Raw genomic sequence first — 25,005 nt, 5'->3', positions numbered from 1 at the left:
TAATAATAAGTTAAGTTAAGTGTGAAGAGTGGCAGCGTACTCTTTGATTGTTTTAAACACTATGGAGAGCTAAATGTACAAGTTATACAAGACTGCTTTCATCACCACCAATACGCATATTGACGACCTCATGAATCTAATGTGTACATTCTGTACTTTTTTGTTTTTTTAAGGGGGCGTGAGTTGTGTTGGTTTGTGACGCAATAAACGCGCGACAAAAAATACGGTTCTCCGCGTGGGCCACCGTCGCAAGATACACAGACAACAAACATGGCTTCTGTTGGTTTCTGTGGAGAGTGGGTTTCTTTCGTCTGCGACAAGAAACTCGTGGCAATTCACAGGAAACAGGCCAGGTTTGAATCCTTCTAGACATTTGTTTCATTGTTTCTTTGATATTAGGTTGGCTGACCTTCAAGAAGTACTACCCTGAGCCTTCCTCGTAGCACTTATTGCACTCGTATTAGTTGTTGCACTTATTGAATTTGTATTTGTTTACTGCACTTATCCTATTGGTATTAGTTTGTAGCACTTACTATATTCGTATTAGTCTGTTGCAATTATTGTTTTCGTAGTAACTTGCCTCTGCACTATACTTTTGCTCTGGTTTATGCTTTAAGATGCTTGTTTAAGAAAGGAGATGCACTTATGACTTCTGGTGACTAGTAGTTCTCTTGAATACCTATGTTGAATACACTTCCTGTAAGTCGCTTTGGATAAAAGCGTCTGCTAAATGACTGTAATGTAATGTAATGTAATATTATTTACCTGTGGATCAGGATATCTTTACTGGCTGACAGTCTCTGGAAAGACTGGGAAAGCTTGAAGAAATGTCTAGGTTCATTTGCAGGTTTCTATAAGGGATGAAACGTGTATGAAAATGTTGTGGTCTTTATATCAGCATCATCATCATCATCATCATCATCATCATCATCATCATCACCTCGTTTGGTGATGTCTTCATCTACAAAGTGGTATGATTAAAGCCAGTGGTGTATAAAGTACCCAAAAGCCATACTTGAGTAAAAGTAAAGATACCTTACTGGAAAATGACTCCAGTAAAAGTGAAAGTCACCTATTAGAATACTACTTGAGTAAAAGTCTTAAAGTATCTAATATTTACTGTACTTAAGTATCAAAAGTAATTTTCTGATATTAATGGTACTTAAGTATTGAAAGTAAAAGTACAAGTAAATGCTGTTAATAAAAAAGCAAAGGGTTAGAATTTTGAGAATTATGAAGTTTATTATTTTAAGTGCTGTGGCCACCATGACCAAGGACAAGGAGGTACAAACAGAGACAGCAGCCTAACATACACCATGTGTAGTTAAATTAGAAGATCAGACACCTGTCTCTCTTTGATTTTGTAGCGAATAACGAAGGTTTCAGGGGAAATGTATCGGAGTCAAAGTATCAGTTTTCTTTGCAAAATGTAGTGAAGTAAAAGTGAAAGTCAACAGAAATATAAATAGTAAAGTAAAGTACAGATATCAAAAAAAACGACTTAAGTACAGTAACGAAGTATTTCTACTTCCTTACTGTACACCACTGATTAAAGCAAGGGAAAGCACATCTAACATCCTCCTCCTCCTGCCACAGTACGGTGACCACGACTGAGACTATTTCTTTTAGTGTCATCCAGGCTGAGGAAGATTACTTGTGTGACAGTTAGTATAGGTGGAGGACTTCTCTGAAGGGCTGAGTTTTGACGCTTTCAGCACAATACACTATTCAAGGTATCAATGTAAAAAAAAAAAAAAAAAAAAAAAAAGATATATGATCATGGCGTTTACATACACTTTATTTATACAAATAAGCCCGTTTTTCTTAAACGTGACATTCAAACAAGTATCTGTGCAACAAACCAGCTTCTCAATTGAATATACTTTACAATTGCAAAATTATCCATTTAGATCATTAATTATCTGATTCAGTGCTGAAACAATTCATTGATTTTTAAGTTTAAGCATTTAATTCCTTCCTCACATTTCCCATCTTGCTCAATAAATTACTTATAAATATCAACATTTTTACTTATCAATGTGTTGTTTGATTAAGTGTTTCAGCCAGACCTCTGAGAGAAAGAGGAATGACAATATTGCCACTATAAGGGCATAACACCAGAACTATATTTTATATATATATATATATAAATACATAAATCTTGTGTCATTCTCCGTGATGTGTCTTTACCTCAGACCAATGACAGAACATTGAAAATTGTTAATTTTTAAAAGAATCCCAAAGGAGAGGCAGACTATAGCCCAACTTCTCTTCGGTGGAGAGAGGACTGCCCAAATGTTTGGGCAGACATTTTTGTATTTAATTGGGCGGAAAACCGCTTAATCTGGCAACACTGAGTACAACAGTTTATTACCAATCTACATAAAGGATATATAATTTGGTTAAGGATGGAAAGATGATGAAAACTGAATTGTGAATTAGTGTTATGTTACTAGGCCAAAGCAAATGAAACTTCTGTTAATAAAGTAAATTAGTTAATTAGTTGTCCTCCAATAAATGTTTGACTAAATGAGAAATGAATGAACGTTAATCCATAAACTATAGATCTAAAATAGAATCTTCCTTAAATTCAAACCAAAATGAAATAACTTCACAATCTTCACAGGTGGTCCTTAAACTCTGACAAGTGCTAGACAATGCATTAATATATTGAACTACATTTACATTATTTATATTTATTGATAAATGTAAAACAACAAATTTAATTGCAAAAAATGAATCCATGATATGAGTCACTTATTCTGATGGGTCGAATTTTATCTTTTTAATTCATGTTCATAGTTAGTCATTGTACTCGTTATGTAGTTAGTCCAATAAATATTTCATTTATAAACTTGATCATTTGATTTCTGTGTCTATGAAATAATAAGTCACTGAACAGCATGTTAAGAACTCAGTAGCAACGCTGAGATTGTTTTTCTGAAATTGTGTGTCGTACTAATTTTGATCTAATCTTAAATTCTGTTGCTTAAACTAATTATGTATTATGGCCGGGTGCCTCTTCACCTTTCTACAGTAATTCATGGGTTTATGATTCATTATTGAGTTATCAGTAACTACTGTTACACAAATTAATTATTAAATCTGCTACAAGCAATTAAGTGCAATCATTTCATATTGAATTGATACTTCAACAGTCACAGTAATAACACAAATCATAATTTGTTACTTCTCCTTGTGGTGAGTGAAGTAAAGATTATCAGCTTCAAGTAATACAAGCCAGGGGATCTACACCAACAACCTCAGTTGGGATAAGCTATTTTTTTTTTTAATGATAACTAAAGATAGGTAAACTGAACTGAGCCCAAACTAGCTGAAGTGTTAAAATAACAAGTCATTATGAAATAGGCATTGTGAAGGAACTCATCGGAATTCAAAACTTATTTTAAAAAAACTACTACTTTATTGCAGAGAATTGTTTGTGTACGACTGCAGCACTGCTGAGAAGAAGCCAAAGAATGGGAAGGATGATAACAGCAGGTAAGAACAAGCACATGACTCCTGGTTGTAAAGGAAGTGGTACAGTCTGTAGGTTATTATACCAAATTCATTTCTGAAGCATTTTTGCTTCTAAAAACATGCCTCACTATAAATAAACCATTAGGCAGTAAAGAAAGAAGAGAAATGCATACAAAAAAGTAAACTATTTAACGTTTTTAAGTTTATTAGAATGAGAACAGATCCAAAGAAATGGAATAATTATTTTGAATATACTTGGGATATGAACTGTAATTGTAACAGGTGTAGCTTGTCTCCTCTGTCATCAGTGATGGTGGTGCCTCAGAGGAAACAGGAAGTGACAAAGTCCTTGCCCTTGCTGTGTCTTCATCTGGAAAGCTGGTGGCGCTGACTGATGACACCAAGAGACTAGTCCTGTTTCACTGTGAGCCGTCATGGCAGTGTATCAGTATCAGGTACAACTTTCTTCACAGCAGCTTCATGTACTGAACAGATAAGAATGCAATGTGTTAATAGTTGCTGTGTGTGTGTGTTACACAGATGGGTTGTGAGAAGATGTACCTCTCTGATGTTCAGCCATGCGGAGGACGAGCTGCTGGCGACTGATAAATCAGGAGATGTGTACTCCTTCTCAGTGGTGGAGCCGCAGAGAGAGGGCGAGCTGAAGATGGGCCACCTGTCGATGCTGCTAGCTGTGGTAAGGATCACCAACACTGTGAAACAAAACTATCACAACTGTAGTCTGGAAAACTAATAACAATATGTGTCAATATGTGCTGGTGTTTAAAAATTCACATTTAAATTTTAACAGTACACAGAAAGTTTAGCCTCTGTTCATTTTTGTATGAACAGAGGCTAAACTCTCCTAAGTCTGAGCACGGTGTGCAGAGGCTTGATTAAGATTTACCCGGAGTTGCTTCAAAACTTGAAGAAACAAAAATGACAAAAATTGGAACCTTGATCACTTTGAATGACACATCCTTCATCACACAAGGCAAAAGGAAATTCCTGAGAACATAGTCGTATGTTTTTCGAACGCCCTGATTGATTGTGCGACGTCCTCCGCACCTCTTCCCAAAATTGGGATAGGACCACAACATATTGTTGGGGATTACCCACAAAAGTTTTCCCCATGTGGCACCTTATTTCTCACCAAGAAATCATCTTGTAGCAGTCAACCCTTCGCAGCACTCTTCCCATCGACATTTGTGAGCACTCGACCGAACAGCTCACTAAGCGCAGGATCAGCCCGGTGCCCCACTGCCAGGTCGCTGTGGGAAACAGACTAAAGAGAGTGGGGTGTAGACACAAAGAAGGCACATCAGACAAAAACCCCAGTCCAGCCCACTCCAGGTTTCCATCTGCTCACATGGAGGACCAACACCAGGAGAAGAGATGACAGGAACAGGGAATGCGACAGGCTTGACATGCGCACTACTCTACCTACTGTTGGCACTGGACTTAACAGGGCATTCAGCTGTCCAATGTCCACTGCCCTTACAGTAATGATATAGTTCACTACCCTTAACCTGCAGCTGGCTACGTGCTTCCCTTTCCAGTGCACTATGGCGGGGACCTGCTCCTTCCGCAGACATCCGGAGGGAGCTCGGAGTAGAGCCGCTGCTCCTTCGCGTCGAAAGGGGCCAGCTGAGGTGGCTCGGGCATCTGATCAGGATGCCTCCTGGACGCCTCCCTTTAGAGGTTTTCCAGGCACGTCCAACTGGTAAGAGGCCCCGGGGTAGACCCAGAACACGCTGGAGAGATTATATATCTCGTCTGGCCTGGGAACGCCTCGGGGTCCCCCAGGAGGAGCTGGAAAGTGTTGCTGGGGAGAAGGACGTCTGGAGGACCCTCCTTAGCTTGCTGCCCCCGCGACCCGGCCCCGGATAAGCGGAAGGAAATGGATGGATGGATGGATGCTCCTTCCTCCCACCGTTTACCTACCAGGTGAAAATCTCTGCTGCCCCCCCCCTTTAGTCTGCTTCTGCTGCTGACACTTTATCTTCTTTTGTGTAAGTAGCAATGTGACCTATATCACAAATCAAAAATCAAACAACGCAACATGTCAGTAATCAGTAGTGAAGAGCATGTATGGGTGTGCTGCAGTGTGTAGGAAGAAACTGAATACAAACCAAAGAAACGGTGTAATGCCGTTGGGCAGAAGGGATCTTCCCCAGAGAGAGCGAGTCTGCAGAACGAGGGAGGTATTTATGGGCAGAGCACAGATGTGGCTCATGCAGCTGACGACCCTCCAAAAGACACCAAAATGCTTTGGAGATTTTACTTGTGCTTGTCTCCCACTACACTTTTGATTTCCAAAATGATCCATTCTGTGTCCGTACATCTATGGGAAGGTTAGCTAGCTAACAAGTGGCAATAAACTCAAGTTATACACACAAGGTGATGTAAACTTGTTGTATACATGTTTAAATGAAGCTGTATTTATAAATAAATAAAAAAGTTTGTCTCTACCATGATGTGTCGTTATTGGCATGGCAATATTCAGACTTGGTCATTAAAAATAATGCATTCTTGAGCATATTTAGATATTCAAATATTACATTTTGTAAATTAGCAAAAAATATAATTTAATCCAACCATTTGGCAGTATCTCTGCAGCCCACTAAATGGTGCTCTAAGGCCCAACCAGAACTACAAGAATGTTATTATTGTTACAGATTACTTTAATTGTTCCAATGTCAAATCTTGTTCCGTTGCCTACGCTATTCTGTTAATTGCGAGAAATGGCCCACTGATGATAGAAATATTTATACATTTTCATTATTATGAACTGTGTGTCAGCAGTGACATTCCTGATTAAAAATTCTGTATTAGGGGCCATGTGTACCAAAGCCTTCTTTCCTGAGGCGAGCATATTGTTTGAATTATTTGCACTGGGACCATGACAAGGCGCTGAGCGTCTATTCTGCACTGAGCGCTGCAACTTTGGCATTTTTTTTTTCCGGTCGCCGGAAGTATAAATATATTCCACTTTGGGTTATTGGTTGTTATTGTCATCTCTAACAAAAGGCAGAACATGAAACGGGACAGGATTCTTTTTTCTGTTCCTGGCGAGAACACTGACACATTTATCCCCTCATGAACTAGGGCTTGAAAGTGTACCATTGTCTCAGAATGGGTCTGACTGAATGATTGTCCCCTTCTGCTGTCTCTCAGAGCATGTCGCCGGACGACAAGTACATCATCACAGCAGACCGTGACGAGAAGATCAGAGTGAGCCACCTCAGGTCTCCATACAACATCCAGTCCTTCTGCCTGGGACATCAACAGTGAGTAACGGCAGCTAAAGGGGAACACTAATGTGAAGAACACACACACACACACACACACACACACACACACACACACACACACACACACACACACACACACGTTTAGTTAAGTTTTATTTGATCAATACTGTTCCTGTGTTTTTGTCCAATTCCTTCAGGTTTGTCAGTGCTCTGCTGGTCCCATCAGGTCATCCACACTGGCTGCTGTCTGGATCTGGGGTGTGTGTGCATTTCAAGTAACATTAACATACATACACATGCAAGCAGTCCACTTATTTCTATTATGGGCTTCATGCTCTCCATTTTAGTCTACAGTCACTACAGTTTTGGGTGTAGATGTCACTTGGATTTTCACCTGCTTTTTAATGGAATACTTCACCTTCAAAATGACCATTTGTTTATCAGTTACTCCCCCAGTGTCACCTTGATTTCTTGATGAAAATTTAGTTTTCCACTAGGCCTCCACTGTGCACAGAGAAAAGTCCTGATCTATTGAAGTAGACAGCATCAAAATGATATCAAACATCTGTTTACAAACTCAGGTCTCATTTATCCAGTTGTATGCTCACTTCTTCACACACGCATGCATCTTCTCTAAAACCCTACTATTCAAACACTTCTGCATAAACAGTTTTGCTGTTGGTCTGCGTTATCGAAGTTTTTCTTAAATAGTAAGACTATTCATCAAATCAGCTAATAAACCACAGCCACGTTTAAAAATGTAACCTTGAATCAACCTCAAACCAGAAAAAAAAAAAAAGTATTTACTGGGATACAAGTTTGTATTTTAATGTGGCAAAGATATACTGTACATTAAAATTTGACAGCAGAACATCAAACTGACCCAGAGGTTTCATCAGGGACGATTAACTGAAACCAATGTGATGTAATATGTGTGTTTGTAAGGACGGGACAATGAAGCTGTGGGAGTACGAGTCTGGCCGTAAACTGCAGAGCTGGGACCTCAAGGAGCTTGAGGATGCACCGAGCTCTGAGGCTGTCAAACACAAGGTAAGCGTGTCCTGATGTCTGGGGATACCTGGACTCTTCATCTTAGAAATATCTCACTATCTACTGGATGGATTGCCACGAACTGGTTTGGACATTCATGGTCCCCTGATGATGAATCCCACTGACTGTGAGGAGTCCCTGAGTTTTCCTCTAGCACCAATACTTTGTTGTGTTGTGTGAAATGTCTCAACATCTATTCCCATGAGATTCGATACATCGATATTCCCTTTCAGGATAAATGATAATGACTTTGGTGATCCTCTGACTCTTTGGTTTATAACCAAAGCAGTACTTTGTGTTTTGTGCTAATTAGCAAATATTAGCATGCTAACTAACCTGTTAACGTCTACCCCTCAGACAAACCGCCTGAAATAGCATACCCCAAATAAATCAGAAATAACTCCTCAACCATAAGGCTTATATGCACAGTTCTGGTCTCGAAGGAAATGAATCCATTGTAAATAAATCTATTTCTATTGCTATTCCAGAGTAAGCAGAGATGCTTCTACTACTCTCATCTGGAATTCATAAAGATATACTCGGAGGTCTCACTCTCTTGGCCATGTTTACTGTTAACATGTAGACTGTTAGAGTGGCTGTACCACCTCCTGTAGAGGAGGTGAGCATGTGTCTCTCTCTCTCTGACATTTATCTGCAGTTTATACATGGAAACATGTGCCTCTGAATGGCTTGTAAATGAAACCAGGTTTTGGTCCCTGCTTTCTTTTGTCAACTTGGGAAACTGCTGCCCCTCACCACTGCAGCATGGTGGCAATTACATGATCAAACCCCTTTATTGTTCCTATAAAGTCAGTAAACATGTTAATGTGCAGATATACTGAAAGTCCCTTCCTTAAGAGGATCATTCCAGGCTATCACAGTTTGGGTGTTACTTCAGTGTTGTTTACACTCACTTCATCAGAACTTTTTCATGGAAGCAGCCCTACCATCACAACAATGAGCAGAAAGAGGCTATAATTCTCTGTGGGTTTGTTACTATGAGCTACACCTTTCACAATATACATAGTCATTTAATCTATTGGGAAAATAAAAAGGTGTATAAATGCAGCTTTAAAGTGTCGTAATCTTTCAAGCCCTGGCTTTAGAGCAGCTTGTTTTTGGTGAGTTTCTTCTGAATAAATCAGGCAAAAACACGTCGGTGCTCTTACTTGTTAAGTAGCAGTACGAAGACACGAAGTAACAATTCACCTGTTTTGTTAAACAGAACAAAAATAAACCTATGATGACTTCACCACTCTGTCTGTCTTTGTTTAATTCCCCACAAGTCAACTGTATGCCGTATCACAAGCTCTCCTGACGCTCGCCATGTAGCTGTGCAGTGTGAAAGGTGAGTGTAACTTCCTATGTATGAATCTGTCATCTGTCATCTGACTCTGCATGGAGGAAAAAAAGTGTGCTTTCACAGACCGGTGTATAAAACATGTAACAGGATTACTATTTGGGATGCTGCTTAAATTCTTTTTACATTTAACACTTGAAATGATGAAGGCCGTCGCAAATAACAAGGTAGTACAAAATGTAAACAAGTTCAGGAGGAGTAAGTGAACATGTAATCTGACCCGGTGGCACCAACGACCAGGGCTAAGAATAACAGTATAGAAATAGACTATTTTCTCACTGAAGTTCTATTTGACTGATGCAGTAATAAACTGAGAATATTTCATAACCAGTTCAAGGTTTCTCGCAGTCGCTTAAAGTTGCTGTGGGCAGGAAGCTGCTTTTAACCTGGTCATGACAGGGACTTCTCCGCTGGCTTAAAGTACTTTGGTTTTTCATTTTTACCTCTTTACTAAAGATGTACCAAAACACTGGCAATGAGGGAGACATTGTGTAGATGAGAATAAATATGAAACAAAATTGAAATCATACCCTCTAAACTAAAAAGAAATCTGGTGTGAATTGAAATCAAACACTATTAGTAGCGTTTCCTGCGCGTTGCCTGTATACATGATTCACTCTGTTTGAAGTGCAAAAAAAGAGGCGAGTTACATAAGTTTTGTGGAACAGCATGAAGCTGTTGGCAGGACTGTATATCGCCGTACCACATCCATGCAGGTGTGTGTTTTGCGACCTGATCCAAGTGCACAAGATGCAACCAATCATCCTGCCACCCTCGAATCGTAACAGGAAAAACTCCCCTAAAACAAACTTAAATGGGGATATACTGTATGTTACATAAATAAAGGTATAATTAAACAATCCCAATTTTTGTAAATGAGATGTGTGGGAACCCAACTAAATATTATTTTCAGTATCATTAGTCAGTCGATTGCTTTAATGATTACTTTTCTTTGTTTCTAAATCCAAATATGTCCAAAATGAAATCAGATGAACAGTCCACAACACAGAGAGACTGAATCTATAGTGAAACAGAAAAGCAGCAGATCCTCATATTGGAGAAACGTGCAACAAAGAAAGTATGGCCACTTTTGCATGATATATGACAATACAGTTGATTATTAATTGTATTTGCATCTAGCAAGCCAACCGTTTGCTGGTTTACTACTGTATAAACTCAAAATAAAATGATTTTGCTGTTATTTATTCGCAATAATTCGATGCCGAAAAAAACATGATATTGCAGATTTTTTGAAAAAAATCTAAATTCATGCTTTGTAAGGTCTGGCAGCAGGACGACAAGCAAACAACTATTAAAATTCTTGTTTCCTGAATGGACTTTGGATTGATTAGTACTAGGCTTTGCTAACATTGTACCTGCTCCATCAACACTCAAATTAGTGCCATCTTTGCATAAATATGGCAGCGCGGTTATTCTTCATACACATACATTCATACACATAGTTTCCTACGGTCCTTGTACAACTATGACGTAAGGCTCTGGGTGTTCACAAACAGCTTTTTTTTTTTCACAATTTCTGATTCAACAAAGTCAGGATGTCAGCGACGACTGGAGGAAAATCTCAATGCTGATTGGCTTTTGCAACACAGCGTCAAACTCATTTTCTCTTGAAATTGGAGCCTGGTGGCACAAATGACATCAATGCGGCAACATGATGCACATTTACATGATTTCAATTTCATGAACAAAAATCTCATTTGCGCTACTGACTGAGGTTTAGTAAATAAAGTATACCCCTCATATCTCGATACTGCTGAAGTGTTTATATTGCAAGAGATGATTTATTGTCAGACTTTCAATGTTGTAACTGACGACCCGAAGGATCAGTTCACCACTACGGTAAGAACTTGTGAGAAGTTTAACCCCAGCAGTGCATCAGATTTTATGAATGAATCATGTGTTTAGAAAGTCAAATCATTTAGTAATTGGTAAAGTCAGATGAAGCTCAGTATTTAAGAAAATATACCGGATTACTTTTCACCTCAGAATATCATAACTGGAAAGTTATGTGATCACAGAAAGACGGAAACGAATAAATGGATTCTGAAAAAGGGAAAAGATAACCTAAGCCCCCTGAAGAAGTTGATGTTTCTTTCAGGAGGAGTAAGTGAACATGTAATCTGACCCGGTGGCACCAACGACCAGGGCTAAGAATAACAGTATAGAAATAGACTATTTTCTCACTGAAGTTCTATTTGACTGATGCAGTAATAAACTGAGAATATTTCATAACCAGTTCAAGGTTTCTCGCAGTCGCTTAAAGTTGCTGTGGGCAGGAAGCTGCTTTTAACCTGGTCATGACAGGGACTTCTCCGCTGGCTTAAAGCTGTGTTTGCCTCTGATTGTTAAATATAGTTTTGTCCCTATAGAGGGACAAGGTCACTGTGTAGCTGTATAGTATATACTGTACATGGAGATGACACTTAGGTCACTGTTGATCAGAGTCACAAAGTCAACCATCACTTAAATGTTCCAGAATACAGTCAAAACAGTGATGGATGACCCCAGTAATCACTTGATTGATTCAACAGTTGGATGTGTCCTGTGTGTCCTCAGAGTGTCCAGCGTTCAGTTTTTTACCCTGGACCAGGAGGGCGAGGAGAAGCTCGTGCCACACAGCAGGCTCTCCCTGCCCAGCTGTCCCCTGGACATAGCCTTTGACCCTGAGGGCCGTCTCTGGGTGCTGATGGACTCCAGTGATGCACCACTCCAGATTTACACACACACAAAAGACTCCTGGGAGGTACGGTGTCATTCATTCAGACACATTATGGAGGGCCTTCTTATATATGATTGTTTGTTTCATACACAAGCACATACACACAAAGAGATTTGTTTAAGATATTGAAATGAGGAAATGACTGATTTCAGCTGTGCATGTTTCAGTGATGGTAGTTATAAATCGATGCTTTTGATTGACACTTGCTTAGATGATGCAGTAATTGTTATTATGATTCAAAGTCTCCAGTATTATATTTTTATGGTATACACTCAATCCACTTGTTGAAAAGGATTCTTGTTCCTCAGTGTAAATAAAGGTTGAATTAAGCAGTATAGTAAAGTATAACCTGTGGTTTTAGCGCAGGACATTTGTGGTTGCCATGGTATCTGCTACTTACTATCCTTTCATTCGGCAGTCACAACCTCTGTGAATCTCCTGTTAGTAAAACGCCATTTTTTAAGGAAGTTTGGTAGGAGCTGCTTCTGTAGATGTAATAGTTCTGCATTGGTGTACTGACTGTCCATTTGCTGCTGTGGCCATCTTTAGTATTCCACATTTCCTCATTACATTTCCGTCTCCTGTGTGTGACAACTCTGCCTGACCTGCTCCATCTAGTGTGATGCTGAGAGCCCTGAACTGAACAGAGTGACTGAAGCCTTTAAGCCACACTGGGAGACACTTGAGGGTGAGTCATCGCACACGCACACGCACACACACACACACACACACACACACACACACACACACACACACACACACACACACACACACACACACACACACACACAACCCCTCTATACTTCCATTTGTGCATCTCCTATGTCCTCCCTTTCTCATCCTCGTCCCATTCGCACACTCTAGACAGAAATAACCTGCAGTGTCACATGACCTCACACACCGCCTCTCCCTAACAACAGCTGACACAGGTTTAAATCAGCACGGCTTTTATTCATGATGTGTTCGATCAGCGTGGCCTCTGTATTAACTCGTACATGGTGTGACGCTGTGGATCACTGTGGGATGGGCCAGCCCTGCTGTGGGGCTTCTGTGGGGAACTACAGTATGTCTTCATCTACAGGTTTGTAGATGAGGTGTAATTGCATTAATAGTACCAGTGGGTGTCGAACAGGGCTACTGGGGCCTGCACAACCCTGGTACAGATGTAACCATCCAAAACATGCGAGTGGAGAAGGCACAAAGACTCCGGTGAAGAGGCCAAGTTGGTAACATGCTTTTGTGGGACATATAGATGGAGTAACATAATCTCTATTCCCAGTTTTCGTCAGTACACGTGCCGGAGCATTCTGGATTAACTGGAGAGTCTTAAGAGACTTATTGGTGCAACCTGATAATAAGGAATTGTAATAATCTAGTCTATAAGTAACCAAATTAATGAACTAATTGTTTGAGACGGGATGTGCCTGATTATTGCAGTGTTACATAGGTGAATTATTTTTGTTTTTTTCTGAGATTTAAAGGACATACCCTGATCAAAGATAATTCTGAGAAGCTTTACGATAGTGCTGAAGGCCAAGGCAATGCCATCTAGAGTGACTATATTATTAGATTTTTTTTTTTTTTTTTTTAAAGTCCTTTGTCTGAAGCTATTAGAAGGTCATTGGTAATTTTCACCAGTGCCGTCTCTGTGCTATGATTCACTCTAAATCCTGACTGAAAATCCTCAAATAAACTATTGTTATGCAGAAAGTAACACAGCTGATTTGCTACTGCTTTCTCGAGGATCTTAGAGAGGAACGGAAGGTTAGATATAGGTCTATAGTTAGCCAACACCTCTGGATCAAGAGTGGGTTTCTTAAGAAGAGGTTTAATTACAGCTAGTTTGAAGGCCTGTGGTACATGGCCCGTTAGTAAAGACAGATTGATAATTTCTAATAAAGAATTGCTAATTAAAGGTAAAACTTCCTTAAGCAGCCTAGTCGGAATCGGGTCTAAGAGACAGGTGGAAGGTTTAGACTTAGAAATAGTTAAAGTCAATTGTTGAAGGTCGATGGGAGAAAAGCCATCTAAATATATTTCAGGTTCTCCAGCTGTTTCTAAGGTTACTGTATTTGAGGATCGATCGGTACTGGTTGAGGGCAGGAGATTATTAATTTTGTCTCTAATAGTTAGAATCTTATCATTAAAGAAGTTCATGAAGTCACTACTACTGAGGTTTATAGGAATACACGGCTCAACAGAGCTGTGACTCTCTGTCAGCCTGGCTACAGTGCTGAAGAGAACCCTGGGGTTGTTCTTATTTTTCTCTATTAATGCTGAATAATAGGCTGCTCTAGCATTACGGAGTGCCTTCTTATATATTTTAAGACCGTCTCTCCAGACTAAACAAGCTTCATCCACATTGGTGGAACGCCATATCCTTTCAAGTTTTCGCGATGTTTGCTTTAAATCGCGGGTTTGAGGATTATACCATGGAGCAAACCTCCTTTCTTTTATTAGCTTCTTTTTTAGAGGAGCTATAGAGTCTAGTGTCATTCGCAGTGAGCATGCAGCACTATCGACAAGATGGTCAATCTGGGACGGATCTAGCGTAGGAGTCCTCTGTTATATTGAGCAATGGTACTGAATTAAACCCTGATGAAATCGCTTCTTTAAATTTAGCTACAGCATTATCAGATAGACAACTAGTGTAGAAACTTTTGCCTAATGGCGTACACTCTGGTAGTAAAAATTCAAAGGTTATTAGATAATGGTCTGATAAAAGAGAGTTCTGTTGAGAGACAATTACATTTTCTATTTCAATGCCATAAACCAGAACAAGGTCGAGGATATGGTTAAAACAGTGAGTCGGTTTATGTACACACTGACAGAAGCTAATCGAGTGTAATAATTAAATAAACGCAGTACTAAGGCTATCATTATCGACATCCACATGAATATTAAAATCCCCTACAATAATAACTTTATCTGTTTTGAGGACTAAACTTGATAAAAACTCTGAAAATTCAGATAGGAATTCAGAATACGCACCTGGTGCGCGGTACACTATAACAAATAGAATTGGCTGTAATGCTTTCCAGGTCGGGTTTGAAAGATTAAGAACAAGGCTTTCAAATGATTTGTAATTTAATTTAGGATTAGGGTTTATTAATAGGCTTGAGTCAAAGATGTCTGCTACTCCACCTCCTCGGCCTGTGCCTCGAGGAATATGAGTATTGATATAACTTGGAGGAGTTAATTAATGGAGATCCGCTCCATCCAAAGTGGGATGAATGCCATCTCTCCTAATCAGACCAGGTTTCACCCAGGAAGTCCACCAATTATCTACAAAGTCCACATCATTTGCTGGACACCACCTCCAGAGCCAGCAGTGGAGTAAATGTAACTGTCAATCCCCCGCTGCGTATGTGTAGATTTTGTCAGGGTACATAGCATGTAATACAGTGTTTCTTGCTTCCATCTTCAAAAGAAAACTTCAGATGACATCAACATATGCAGCAGATATGACCTGAGTATGAAGGTTTTGGTTTATGTCCCCACCTGCTATTTTCATGTGCATGTAGTTCCTGTCACCAACCGTTTCCTCCTGCTGCTCTCTCACACAACAGCCTCCACAAGGGCCGACAGCTGCTTCGAGCATCTGTACAAGGTGAGCTTTGACAACGTGACGACATACCTGCAGAAGAAGCAGCAGAGACTGGAGGAGCAGCAGCTGAAGAGGGGGATGGCACAGAAAGCAAATGTCAACAAGAAGGCCAAGAAGGAGACGTCACAAGCTGGAATTCAGTCATCTAGCTGAACAGACACTTTGAGAGAGAGCCATTACTTCCTTTATGTTTAATACTTTGAATGATGTGAATGTGTGCATTGAAAAGGCAAGTAGAGCATATGTGCTCTACCACATGGCTAGTGTAAAGAGATTTTTATGTAAGGCTCAAATTTCTGGCTGACTTTGAAAAATAAACGTTACAGCTAACATTAAACTGTGCCTTCTGTTTCTGCCCCCGTCACTGAATGACACATTCCACCAAACACCCTCTCCTCACATTCACTGCTGCTTCTCACTCTGAACTTCATACTTCCTGTCATTTTACACCACATTATTTACATGATTTTGTGTCGTGCACAAAAACTGATGCTGAGAAGCAACCCCACACATGAACTGTGAGTGCATCTGCACGCACAGTGAGGCGAATACTTTTGGAGGATGGCCTGGTGTCAGGAAGGGCAGCAAAGAAGCCACTTCTCTCCAGGAAAAACATCAGGGACAGACTGATATTCTGCAAAAGGTACAGGGATTAGACTGCTGAGGACTGGGGTAAAGTCATTTTCTCTGATGAATCCCCTTTCCAATTGTTTGGAGCATCCGGAAATAAGCTTGTCCGGAGAAGAAAAGGTGAGCGCTACCATCAGTCCTGTGTGATGCCAACAGTAAAGCATCCTGACCATTCATGTGTGGGGTTGCTTCTCAGCCAAGGGAGTGGGCTCACTCACAATTTTGCCTAAGAACACGGCCATTAATAAAGAATGATGCCAAAACGTCCTCCGAGAGCAACTTCTCCCAACCATCCAAGAACAGTTTGGTGACGAACAATGCCTTTTCCAGCGTGATGGAGCACCTTGCCATAAGGCAAAAGTGATAACTAAGTGGCTCGGGGAACAAAACATCGAAATTTTGCGTCCATGGCCAGGAAACTCCCCAGACCTTAATCCCATTGAGAACTTGTGGTCAATCCTCAAGAGGCAGGTGGACAAACAAAAACCCACAAATTTGGACAAACTCCAAGCATTGATTATGCAAGAATGGGCTGCCATCAGTCAGGATGTGGCCCAGAAGTTAATTGACAGCATGCCAGGGCGAATTGCAGAGGTCTTGAAAAAGAAGGGTCAACACTGCAAATATTGACTCTTTGACACTTATGAAATGCTTGTAATTATACTTCAGTATACCAAAGTAACATCTGACAAAAAGATCTAAAAACACTGAAGCAGCAAACTTTGTGAAAACCAATACTTGTGTCACTCTCAAAACTTTTGGCCACGGCTGTACAGCGGGTAAAATAAGTATTGAACACGTCACCATTTTTCTCAGTAAATATATTTCTAAAGGTGCTATTGACATGAAATTTTCACCAGATGTCGGTAACAACCCAAGTAATCCATACATACAAAGAAAACCAAACAAATAAGTTCAGAAATTAAGTTATGTGTAATAAAATGGAATGACACAGGGAAAAAGTATTGAACACGCTTACTGAAATTTATTTAAAAGCCTTTGTTGGTAATGACAGCTTCAAGACGCCTCCTGTATGGAGAAACTAGTCGCATGCATTGCTCAGGTGTGATTTTGGCCCATTCTTCCACAAATCTTCAAATCTTGAAGGTTCCGTGGGCCTCTTCTATGAACTCTGATCTTTAGTTCTTTCCATAGATTTTCTATTGGATTCAAGTCAGGTGATTGGCTGGGCCATTCTAGCAGCTTTATTTTCTTTCTCTGAAACCAATTGAGAGTTTCCTTGGCTGTGTGTTTGGGATCATTGTCTTGCTGAAATGTCCACCCTCGTTTCATCTTCATCATCCTGGTAGATGGCAGCAGATTTTTATCAAGAATGTCTCGGTACATTTTTCCATTCATCCTTCCTTCAATTATATGAAGTTTGCCAGTGCCGTATGCTGAAAAACAGCCCCACACCATGATGTTCCCACCTCCAAACTTCACTGTTGGTATGGTGTTTTTGGGGTGATGTGCAGTGCCATTTGACCTCCAAACATGGTGTGTATTATGGCATCCAAAGAGTTCAATTTTGGTCTCATCTGACCAGACTATATTCTCCCAGTATTTCACAGGCTTGTCTAAATGTTGTGCAGCAAACTTTAAACGAGCTTCAACATGCTTTTTCTCCAGCAATGGAGTCTTGCGTGGTGAGCAGGATTGCTTTCTAATTACTGATAGATTTCAGCTGGTGTCTTGGCTTTCCATGCCTTTTTGCACCTCCCTTTCTTCATGTGTTCAATACTTTTTCCCTGTGTCATTCCATTTTATTTCACGTAACTTAATTTCTGAACTTATTTGTTTGGTTTTCTTTGTATGTATGGATTACTTGGGTTTCATGTCAATAGCACCTTTAGAAATATATTTACTGAGAAAAATGGTGACGTGTTCAATACTTATTTTACCCGCTGTATGTGACAATTTCACAACTGTGGGCTTCTGTTTGCATTATAGTATGTCAGTCATTTTTTGTGTTTCAAAGTACAGTTTCATTTCATGCTTGAACTTGACTATTGCATTTATGGATAGTTTTTAAATAAAGGTATCTTGTGTCCAGATCATTTTTCCCTTTCTGTTAATTCATCTTAGTCCCGCATAACATTTTGAATACATGTTCAACATCAATCCAGGAAAATGTAACATAAAATAATAAAATGAATGCAGAATTGTTTCTTTGCCACTATATACTATACAGTGAGCCAACATGCACAATACCAGAGCTGTGACACATCCAGACTACACATTCATCCTAGCCATGTCGCAATGTTGTTTGTTGGCATTGTAAGTGACAAACAACCCCTCTAAAAAAAGGCTATAAAACTGACTTTTAAGTGTGCTGTTCTTGGACACTACTGTCCCACAATGCAATGCATAAGGTAGATGGAGGAGATGCTCACATTAAGATTAAATCCAATTTATTGTTTATTTTTGGTTAAATGGCTTCGGGAACATCTCAGACAACAAACAATAAATTCAAGTTTTTTTTGGGAGAAATATCTAGCTTTCTTTAAGTTGAACTGGCTTTGTAACGTTGCAGTTTAAATGTCTTTGCAGGTCACACATGTTTATATTGTGTATACTAAAGACTAGTTTAAGCATACAGGTAGTATGTAGTATGGAATATTCAGTTATATTATTTACACCTGTGCTTCTCCGACGCTGACATGTCAAAATGTCTTCTGTGAAAACAGCAAAAAAAACAAAAACTAAATCAATGCCATGCTGTGTTCAGTCTGTGCTCACATTTGCTACTAAGCAAACGTGCATAACTGGGTGTTTACCAATATTGTTCATGCCGTTGAAAAAAAAACATTGACATCTCAAGGTCAATTTAGCAGCTGTTCCAAGCATTCAATAAAAAACATGGTTTTCATCAGCAGATGGAGTTTTGATGGATAAAACAGATATGTGAACATCGGAAATCATATGACCCCTGAGTATTTACATCATGTGATCATGTGACTGAAGTCAAGACTTATATTTGAACCCGTATAGTTAATAGAGATTAGAGGACCTGTTGAGCAGGTAAGTCCGCAGTTAAGCATTTGGAGGGGTCTATTGGCAGAAATGAAACACAACATTGATAGGTATTTATTTATTGTATAGTCAGCTTAAAATAGAAATCGGTGTGTTTTTGTGACCTACAAAGGAGACGTTTACATCTACATATGGAGTTCACTATGTTGCAACTTGCCGCACCTTGTTTCTACAGAAGCCCAGAGCAGGCAAACATCACTGGCTGTAGTGGCCATTGTGTTTCTGCGTTTTCATGTCAGCCTACATAGTTGTCATACACGCTAGGCACACGGGAAATTTCTGTTGGATGCAATCTGAACCTCGATGACTTTTGCCACCTTTTTCTAGCGTTTTGAGATCCGCACAAAATTTAAATATTAATTAAAATATTCTCCACCTTCCTAACAGGCGTGTGGTTCCTTAATGTCACACTTGTCCCAGGCAGCCAATCAAATCAGCTGTTGGACTGTCAGAGAGGGAAGGAGGAAGTCATGTCTCATGTCGTGATACTTTCCTGTAGGCTACAGTGAGTGAGGTAGTGAGCGCATTATCCGTTTTTCGTTAATCACATATGATCGGATGCGCACGCGGACCAGCTCAACAGGCGCACCACGCTGTTTTGCCCGACCTGCTTTGCCAAGTCGTTTTGAAGTGGGTGTACCTGTAGCAACACATCTCCCTGGGATCTGCCCCATAATTCAACCTTTTTCATACTAAAGTATCTAGATTTTCTGCTATATCGGCCTTCTGGTTTCAGATTTTTAACCAGATGCTGTACCTGCTAAAGGGATTTGTTCCCATTAGGAAACCAAAGTATTAGTGAGGTCCAACCCTGAAGAGTGATACGGTCTGCCTCAGCCAGAGGTGCACTTCAACCTGTGTTGGATGGGGTTGAGGGTCAAAGAAGTGTGCTGTAAACATGTTTACGCATTGCTACCTAAGTAAGTTACCATTGCAAAAGTGTTGGCATCAAGTTTGTATTTAGATATCCAGCAGACACAGAGCAACATTTAAGTTGAGTTGAGTTTGTGTCGTAACACCAATAAATGAGCTGAAAGATGCTAAAAAAAAGATTCCTACCTTTAAAGCTGAGGGGAACTATAGTTGGAGATAATATTCTTTAGATTCATCACTATGAGTGATCCCTTTCACACTACATATAGTCTCTTGACCCATTATTAACATTCAAATGTCGACTGGTGCAGCCAACATAATCAACATTTATCAAATCACCAAAAACTAAGTAAAAAGTAGGGCTCTAGGAGCTGACTTTGCTGGTTTGGTAATCCAGCCTAGTGAATGGGCCATAATTAGCAGACCATTATACACAAGTATTGAATGTCCATACAGTGTAAAGTATGGAGTATAGAAAAGGTTTGGACAACTGAAACTATTTTCAATAGGCTGTGTTGCGGATAAGAAGTTAAGCAGAGACATTACCAGTCCAGACAGGATTTTGTAATGAAAGTAATCCTTTTATTTTTTGTAGGAAAGAACAAAGGTTACTAAAAATCTGTACAATCTGTAAAAAAACAACACATTTAAGTAAAAATAATGCAAGATATGTATCTAAATATTGTTCACTGAAGTAGTCAAAGTTGACATTTCCTAAAAAAGGCTTTGGATTGTCCGTCTGGTCCTTGAGTCCATCAGTAGTTTGTAACGCAGTCTCAGAGCTGGTGACTCGTTTCCACTTCATCAGATTTCTGTGACAGACTGTATATCCACCTGATTTTCCCAGATCACACATCCTGCTGGTCCTCTGCTCTTCAACAAGGAGAAGTAATGGAAACAACCGATGTGGCTGACAACTCCAGTTTACTTTACGTCTCAGTGATTTACTCTCGTGCTCTACGTCACTGGTGCTAGAAAAGACAGATTTGATTTGTCCAAGTTACAAACCTAGCCATACACTGACAGAAAACACTTCAGCAAGTTCCTTTCTCTCCTACCTTTCAAAACGTCTCACTTCTTCTTCCCTCCTATGGTCAAGTTCTCACTTTTCTTTTTCTGCACCTGAAGGGATCATTACTTGTTGTCAGTCACATTTTGTCCCAAGGACAAAGTAACTGCATCCACACACTTAAAGAAATCCTCCAACCTCATTCATGGCGTCATCAATCTGTTTGAGTTCTTCGTATCGGTCTCTTGACTCTCTGAGTGGCTGCACCATTGCCTCCTCAATCTGTGGGAACAGCTAGGACACACACACACACACACACACACACACACACACACACACACACACACACACACACACACACACACACACACACACACACACACACACACACACACACACACACACACACACACACACACCACATTACTTTTGATCCTAGAGTTGTAGAACTGCAAAGGTCACTTTAAAGCAGTAGTGTGTGTGTTTAAATGTGCACTGTGTAAGATCTGACATGTGTGTGTTAACTGGGACACTATGCAGGCTGTACATTTGTTTATCTGCTTAAATCCAAGTAACACAAACGATGGAACGACCCAAATCTTTCTTCTCGTCTCCTCGACTCACATGCTGCGAAGCTGATGGATACTTATTCAAATGCTACTTCACATCAGTACCTCCACAGCCAGTGGCACCTCCCACTTGGCAACTATATTACTTTGATCTTCATCACCAGTGTCCTGCATATTCACCTTCATTACAGTCTCAAACATGGGGATGAGGACGAACTTGATGAAGCCAATCTGAGCTGTGGGCTTGGTGACCTTTTCTCTGTCCATGAACGGAGCGACGGGAAGCCCTTCAGTCTTCTCCCTGTCGCTCTGAGCAGCACAGACACAAACACAGAAAATAGGAATAGGAGGGAGAAAGGGTTATCCTTTGCTCAATCATTTACAGCTCTAAGGGGAAGTTCATGGCTAGAAAATGAAGTGAATAGAATCCCTTTTCCTGTCGTCATTCCTTAATCCCCTTGATTTCCTTTTCTCTTTTTACATTGATCTTTTATCATATATTTTACAGATAGTTAGTCTCATCATTGCTAACAGGATGATGATGATGTCTGACCATTGCTGCAGATAGAGATTACCCTGTCTAAAAGAACTGCATACCCAGAAATCATTTGAATGTGTTGTGAGCTCTGGTCCTACCTGCATGAAGTACTCCTCCAGCAGGCAGTCGACCCAGGGCTCAGCCACCTCCATGGGCCGCACCTCGTTGGAGATGTCGCAGCACTTGATGAGCACCATCTTCAGCTGCACAGAGCACAGGGCAGAGGGCAAAGGTCAACATGAATAGAGGGTTTTTATAGGTCCATTCAAAGCATACAGTAGGTAAAAACTTGATGAGATGGGATGCCGCTTGAGGTCAAATGCCTGACTTTGTTATTACTTTTATCTTGAATAATTATTGGCTTTTTGAAATAACTGATGGCTGTAAATTTAGATTATATAGACCTATCAATAGTGAAAGGCCTTTTCCTATTTCTTACACAGTGCACCTTTAAAGTAACAAAATGAAAAGTACTCTTATGTAGAATGTTCAGTGTGTTTTATTACTAAATACATCATCAGTAAAGCAATACTCTACTAGTATGGATTCATAATTGTTAAAGCAACATTTTATTGTTGTAACCGATCCAGGTGGAACTCATTTTATAATATAAAGAGCATTAAATGGACACAAGTACCTTGAAATTGTACTTCAAAACAGAACTGAGTAAACGTTACTTTTCACCACCTTCACACAGTGCATTAAACCTTCACTGGAACACAGCCTTCCCACATTATAAGAGGAAAAACACACCCAGACAGGATCAGGACCAGAATCCCCAGAATCAGGACACATTCACACCTGTAGTTTGGTTCGTTTGATCTGGATGACATCACCAAAACTGTCCAGTGAATAAGTTTTGTTTCAGTGTGAATAACCTCATGCTAACTCTTTTTGGTTAAATTCGAATAGGGCAAATTAACATGAAATGAAACAGAGCTAAGCTTTTTTTTGTTGGTCTGGACCAACTGAACCTAACGTTAGGTATGAGAGGCGTCCAAAGGCTTGATGCAAATCAAAGTCTTCTTACACAAGTGGCGTGCTCCTCATCTGCGTAGTCAAAATTGTCGACTTTCTGCTTGAAGGAGTCCAGAATCTCCCCGTGTCGTGCCATGTCTGTAGCCAGGATCAGTGTGATGGTTCCCTGAAAAACAGCACAAAGTGAAACATCACAAACACAAACACACAGTAGATTCCAGACAGCACTGTAAAGGGTGGATTTTCTGTTGATGTAGGAGGAACTCTTCCTTGTCTTTTTCAGACTGTTAAAATAATTTCATTCTGACAGTATCATATGTATCTATATTTCTGAAACTATTCCACCATTCCACAACACCCTCCATTCTTAGACCCTATATAACTTGTTATAATATTAATTGATTAAGCGCAATCAATACTGGACATTTGAGGCCAATACTGATATTGATATTATGGAGATTAACAGAAAAACACCACATAAACAAACAATATTGATTAAAATCCCAGATTTTTGTTTTTGTTCTTAACGAATTGTGACTAAGATACATACTGAGTACATTATTTTCGTTTTATTTAATTATTTCAACTAAATTAGTATTTTCATTGTAAATCTTTGTCCTTATAGCCATTTATTTATTTTCAAGTGATATTTGTATTATTTATTGTTATTTTATATACTGCCATATGTTCAGTTTGGGGGAAGGTTCCTTTATGTATGTAAATTGTGTTAAATGTATAAAACCAATAAATATATGTTTAAAAAAAAAAAAAAAAAATAAAAGATACATACTGAGCAAAACATTTTACATTTGAAAAATCCAACAGAATAAGCTTTAATTGGCCATGTTTACTTGGACAAATAAAGGTAAAGAATAGACAGGATGTCATGTACAAAAGTACAGTCAGAGGGTTATTGGCAGTGAGTGACTGATAGTAGTTAGTATCAGAGTGACGGCCTGCAGAAACAAACTGTTCTTTTGGCGTACAGTCTTCTGTACCGCCTCCCAGAGGGGAGAAGCTGAAACTCCAGGGTGTCCACGTGTGAAGGGTCTGCCGTGATGTGTCCTGACTCTGGAGCTGTATAAGTCCTGGATGGAGGACAGGCTGGCTCTGCAGTCCTGACTGTCCGTTGTAGTCTGCTCTTGTCCTGTTTGCTAGCTGATTGAAACCACACAGTGATGGACGTGCAGCACCCAGACTGGATTATTGAGGTGTAGAATTGTATCAGAAGCTCCTGAAGCAGGTTGAACTTCCAGGGCTGGAACAGGAATTACATCAGGGCCTTTTTCCTGAGGTTGTCTATGTCCGAAGTCCACTTCAGGTCCTGGGAGATGGTTGATCCTAGCAACTTGTAAGCTTCCACAGCTTCCACAGTGTTGTTCAGGATGGTGATTGGGGCGCAGTGTATGGGGGCTCCTCCTGAGTCTCCGTAGTTTTAAGAACTTTCAGCTCCAGGTTGTTTTGACCTCCACCTCTAGACAAAACTCTGACGGTCTGGTGTCTGCATGGAAAAAACTATTTTCCAACAAGCGTTGCGCCTGGGGGATTTCATGACCCTAATGTGCTGGTGTTATATCATAATAAGCAGAGTGAACCCGGAACAGAGCTGCCAAACTAACACAGAAGAAGAATAGAGCCGTCTGTTTTTGGTGGAACCGCCATGAAGGCAAAGCAAGAGGCAGCCCTCTACCAGCAGCTGTTGCATGTTCATGGAAATGGTAAATGGTAAATGGACTGTACTTGTATAGCGCTTTTCTAGTCTTCCGACCACTCAAAGCGCTTTTACATTACTAATCATTCACCCATTCACACCCATTCATACACTGATGACAGGAGCTACCATGCAAGGTGCCACCTGCCCATCAGGGTCTCTCTAATCATTCA

At 40.0% G+C, this 25,005-nt stretch overlaps 2 protein-coding genes across 5 annotated transcripts in view; one reads left to right on the top strand and one right to left on the bottom strand.

Annotated features, from left to right (window-relative positions):
* Positions 1-214: 214 nt before the first annotated feature.
* Positions 215-15,827, top strand: wdr4 (WD repeat domain 4). Its single transcript, XM_054616002.1, has 11 exons — positions 215-353; positions 3,433-3,501; positions 3,789-3,935; positions 4,021-4,177; positions 6,658-6,770; positions 6,932-6,992; positions 7,680-7,784; positions 9,071-9,132; positions 11,722-11,908; positions 12,503-12,572; positions 15,454-15,827. Exons 1-11 carry the CDS (start codon positions 271-273, stop codon positions 15,642-15,644), a joined length of 1,245 nt encoding a protein of 414 aa, XP_054471977.1. The 5' UTR covers positions 215-270; the 3' UTR covers positions 15,645-15,827.
* A 4,832-nt stretch (positions 15,828-20,659) lies between these two features.
* The window catches only part of pde9aa (phosphodiesterase 9aa), a 37,714-nt gene continuing 33,368 nt past the window's right edge, over positions 20,660-25,005 (bottom strand). For 3 of the 4 annotated variants that reach the window (XM_054615005.1, XM_054615006.1, XM_054615008.1), the window contains 6 exons: positions 23,174-23,287; positions 22,242-22,346; positions 21,786-21,914; positions 21,235-21,330; positions 21,086-21,149; positions 20,666-20,998 (listed from right to left, as the gene is read on the bottom strand). In XM_054615005.1, coding sequence (XP_054470980.1) covers positions 21,099-21,149; positions 21,235-21,330; positions 21,786-21,914; positions 22,242-22,346; positions 23,174-23,287 — 495 coding nt within the window. In that variant the 3' untranslated portion in view covers positions 20,666-20,998; positions 21,086-21,098. Of the gene's footprint in view, positions 20,999-21,085; positions 21,150-21,234; positions 21,331-21,785; positions 21,915-22,241; positions 22,347-23,173; positions 23,288-25,005 lie in introns of all 4 variants that reach the window. The other variant, XM_054615004.1, reaches the window with a different exon arrangement.

This window comes from Anoplopoma fimbria, chromosome 16 (assembly GCF_027596085.1).
Source record: "Anoplopoma fimbria isolate UVic2021 breed Golden Eagle Sablefish chromosome 16, Afim_UVic_2022, whole genome shotgun sequence".
NCBI lineage: Eukaryota > Metazoa > Chordata > Actinopteri > Perciformes > Anoplopomatidae > Anoplopoma > Anoplopoma fimbria.
This window is presented reverse-complemented; position numbering and strand designations above follow the sequence as displayed.